At 36.6% G+C, this 4,571-nt stretch overlaps 1 protein-coding gene across 1 annotated transcript; it reads left to right on the forward strand.

The window, feature by feature from the left end:
• Positions 1-2,159: 2,159 nt before the first annotated feature.
• LOC107037337 lies at positions 2,160-3,104 on the forward strand. The gene is made up of 2 exons (XM_015255848.1): positions 2,160-2,333; positions 2,435-3,104. The coding sequence occupies exons 1-2, from the start codon at positions 2,245-2,247 to the stop codon at positions 3,087-3,089; spliced, it is 744 nt and encodes a 247-aa protein (XP_015111334.1). The 5' UTR covers positions 2,160-2,244; the 3' UTR covers positions 3,090-3,104.
• The last annotated feature ends 1,467 nt before the right edge of the window (positions 3,105-4,571 follow it).

A 4,571-nucleotide genomic window follows, 5' to 3' on the forward strand; every position in this document is an offset into this window, starting at 1 on the left:
TTCGCGATTATCTCGGAATCTATGGGAGATAGAGCCTTAAAACCGAATTAGGGTTGCCTATAGGAAGATGGACGGCTCAGAATTGCGTTTTTCCACTACCTACACCCTATAAAAGGTAAATTAAATTAATTTTTTTTTGCGATTTCGTTTTTCGCGATTATCTCGGAAACTATGAGAGATAGAGCCTTAAAACCTATTCCATTCGATTCCTGAGGAAATTTGGGTTCTCTATAGGCAGATGGACGGCTCAGAATTGCGTTTTTCCTTCTCCTACAGCCTATACCAGATAAATTAAATTAATTTTTTTTGGCGATTTCGTTTTTCGCGATTATCTCGGAATCTATGGGAGATAGAGCCTTAAAACCGAATTTGGGTTCCCCATAGGAAGATGCACGGCTCAGAATTGCGTTTTTCCTTCTCCTACAGCCTATACCAGATAAATTAAATTAATTTTTTTTTGCGATTTCGTTTTTCGCGATTATCTCGGAAACTATGAGAGATAGAGCCTTAAAACCATTTCCATTCGATTCCTGAGGAAATTTGGGTTCTCTATAGGCATATGGACGGCTCAGAATTGCGTTTTTCCTTCTCCTACAGCCTATACAAGATAAATTAAATTAATTTTTTTTTGTGATTTGGTTTTTTGCGATTATCTCTGAAACTGTGAGAGATAGAGCCTTAAAACCAATTCCATTCGATTCCTGAGCAAATTTGGGTTCCCTTTAGGCAGATGAATGGCCCAGAATTGCGTTNTTCCTGAGCAAATTTGGGTTCCCTTTAGGCAGATGAATGGCCCAGAATTGCGTTTTTCCACTTCCTACACCCTATAAAATATAAATTAAATTAATTTTTTTTGCGATTTCGTTTGTCGCGATTATCTCGGAAACTATGAGAGATAGAGCCTTAAAACCGAATTTGGGTTCCCCATAGGAAGATGCACGGCTCAGAATTGCGTTTTTCCACTACCTAGACCCTATACAAGATAAATTAAATTTTTTTTTTTTGGCGATTCCGTTTGTCGCGATTATCTCGGGAACTATGAGAGATAGAGCCTTAAAACCGAATTTGGGTTCCCCATAGGAAGATGCACGGCTCAGAATTGCGTTTTTCCACTACCTAGACCCTATACAAGATAAATTAAATTTTTTTTTTTTGGCGATTCCGTTTGTCGCGATTATCTCGGGAACTATGAGAGATAGAGCCTTAAAACCAATTCCATTCGATTTCTGAGGAAATTTGGGTTCCCTTCAGGCAGATGGACCGCTCAGAATTGCGTTTTTCCTTCTCCTACAGCCTATATAAGATAAATTAAACTAATTTTTTTTGGCCATTTGATTGTTTCAGTTGAAAACCAGAGTTAAAGACCAGAGTTTTTAGCAGAGATGCCAGACAAGATATGAATGTTTTTTTGGCCTCAAATGAAAGAGCGGGTCGAGAAATGGCGTGCTGATGCCTCTAAAGATGGTTTTGAACCAGGGGAGACTCCTAGACCCCAATGTTCTATACATGCTCCTAGACCCCATTGTCCTCCTAGACAATGTCATCACAACTTTGCTTTTCAATTGAAAACAGACATCATCTTTAGAGACATTCGTCATGTTTAGCGGCCTCAGCACGCCATTTCTCGACCCGCTCTTTCATTTGAGCTCAAAAAAACATTCATATCTTGTCTGACATCTCTGCTACATACTCTGGTCTTCAACTCTTATTCCAATTGGAAACGCTAAATATCAAAACGCCACCTATGAATGGCGGATATTGGGCTGCACACAGACAGTATGCAACCCAATTTGGGCTTGCGACAGCGTGTATATGAGAAACCTAAAATCGTCCATATTGGTGAAAACGAGCGCCTCCATCAGTAACTAGCGGTCCCAATTGATTTCGATTGTGTGTGAAAAAAAAAACACAACACCTTCAAGCAGTGTTCTGCCAAACCAGCAGAACTGCCCTACGCGAAATCTAGGCAGAGGAAACACAAACTCGTCCCACGTGATCTATCTGACTGACTCAGCTATAGCATACTTTTATATACCTTAGTGGAGGGCTCAAACCTCTCGTGCCATCATGCGACGAATTCTCATACTTCTTCTACATTATCGTTGACCCTCGATAAAACAGTTTTAAATCACATCTTGTCTTTCGTGTGTGTTGTGCAAGGTTATGTTTATAAAGTTTAATACCGAGCCGGAACCCGCGTACAATTAATTTGTTACCTACTCTCAAGTTTATTGATAAATAAAAATGGAAACGGTCACGCACTTGTGGAACTTGACAAACGCTCTTGTCAAGACAGAGTCTCCAGGTGCGAATAATCTCAGGAATCACTACATGTGAGTATCAATAACCTATTTTTTTCGTTCAGTCGTTTCGCTCGTAAGGGATTAATTTTTTTCCTTTGTTTTATTCTTATGGTTGATTGTTCAATGGAAAGACAATGCTGTCGCGATTTAAGCGATAAAGTGGAATTACCGAAAAACAATTTCGGTCCTGGGACAATGTGCTCTCATTGTGGCACCTTGTGGAGGCCTGTAAATACAACAGTGAGAATCAATAAAAGTAGAAACCACTCGAGGGGAATTAGGAAATTAATTCGTCGTCGGGCTGACGATGACTCTAGTTTATCGAATTTCAAGAGAAAATTGTTAGACAAGTGTGTTAAAAATCGAAATAATGAACTCGCGATTACGTGCTCTGTTTGTCATGAGAGGACGACAATTAGTTTGGCGAAACCCAAGAGAGAAAAATTGAAAATTGAGCATTTCGGGGAGGGCAAACTGCAGCAGGGACTCTTCAAGAAGAAGAAGAAGAGGAAGAGCAGGGATAAGACAGCTGGATTGATCATCAATACGCCGACCAACTCGGTCACAAGTAAAAGATCTTCGACGAATGGCGACGAAAAATCGACAGCTCACACTCCGCAGAAATCGCAGGTCAATAAGTTTAACAGGAAAGCACAGCCACAGGGGATTACACCAGTGCATCAACCGAAGCGAATCAACATTTCCAAGTTGAAGGCGATGATAGACACGACGATGACGCCAGCGAAGAGGACAAGCTTGCATGCATTTTTGACTGAACTTTGTTGATGCATGAAAACTTGACTGAACTTTGTTGATCAATAAATTTTATTACGATAACACGTTGAGATGTAATCAATTATAATCACCTCTGTTGCTGGCGGTAATACACTGATAGGAAAACATATTTTTACATCTATATTATCCCCTGGGCTATTCTACTCGGTCAACCTTAGATGTTTTTAAGGCATAAATTACAACTAAACTTATTAAACTTATTAAACTTAGTACACTTATTTTTATTGAGGAGTTTCTTTCTTGGAACAAGTACTATATACTTGGACGAATTTCAAATAAATAAGATCTTACTGTGAATATCAATTATTTATTCTTGAGATACATTTACTTGAATCAAATAAAACAGTCCTTGGTGTCGAGTCACATGTATTCAGCACAAAAATGGAAAAGTTCCATTTTTTTAAGCTAATATAATCTCCAGTCGAGAAATGTTCTACTTTCATGAATTGATCAAAAATTCGTATCTAGGAGATGATTACATTGGGTCATGAATTGAATGTTGTTTTCTCGAATGAAGCCGATGTTGAAATTGAGCTTTCCGTACATCACATTGAACGAAATTTGTGATGAACAAGTTTGTGTTGAATTGCCGTAATCTGTGATTCTGTTATTATAAACTAATGCAATTTTTTTAGTCAAGAAATATAAACTTCTTTCACCTCAACGACATCTTACTACAATCTCAAAGCTTTTTCCGCGTAACAATATTCATCCTGATTCGACATACGAAATGCTCACTTCAATTATAATTTACTTGGAACAACGTATGATCGTGTTGATTGAGATAACAACGTATTTAGTCATGAGAATAATTTTGATTTTTGAGTAAACCAACGAATTTCTGGGGTTAGCAAACTTTTGGCTAGAAAGAAATCAAATACTCTCATTATTGCGACAAATAAAAGGAACTTCAATTCTAGAGAAGATCGATTTCTCCCAATCAAATGGATCTCAAGAACAGAACTGCTATTCACTATAAAATCATATTTATTTGAAAATTAACAATCAAATGATAGTTGGTTCAAATAAAATTCTCTTGATAAAATTATTTTTTTCTGTCAGTGTAGGTATATTTATCAATCATAATTACCGTTGAATTGTGTAATAGTCAAGTTTTAACATAAATCTTGAAATTTTAAATATTAAATTAACCATCAATTGGTACATCCATATTTTGAAATATTATAGTAACCAATAATTTAGGTAGGAAGATTGACGATTATTTCGATAATCGAAAATCAAGTACTTAAATTTGGAATTAGCTTGTTAACTAAACATTCCATTTCAGTATTATCAAATATTTTATTCACCATCAATCGGAAAATTTAGTTATTAAATGTTATAATATTTTATATTTGTTGAATATAGTTAAACTTTGCACAATAGAAGGAGATAATCCTCCTTAATATTGTCAAAATCTTATATTATTGGGATCTAATATTATCTCCTATTATTGGGATGGCCAATAGTCCA

Source organism: Diachasma alloeum, unplaced genomic scaffold (assembly GCF_001412515.2).
Source record: "Diachasma alloeum isolate Michigan unplaced genomic scaffold, Dall2.0 Dall_scaffold_00217, whole genome shotgun sequence".
Taxonomy (NCBI): Eukaryota; Metazoa; Arthropoda; class Insecta; order Hymenoptera; family Braconidae; genus Diachasma; species Diachasma alloeum.

What these genes read in the sequence shown, in the direction of transcription:
- LOC107037337 (XM_015255848.1), top strand. Translation starts at nt 2,245, where the DNA reads ATGGAAACGGTCACGCACTTGTGGAACTTGACAAACGCTCTTGTCAAG. An exon ending in AATCTCAGGAATCACTACAT is followed by an intron (nt 2,334 to 2,434) that starts GTGAGTATCAAT and finishes TTCAATGGAAAG; the next exon opens with ACAATGCTGTCGCGATTTAA.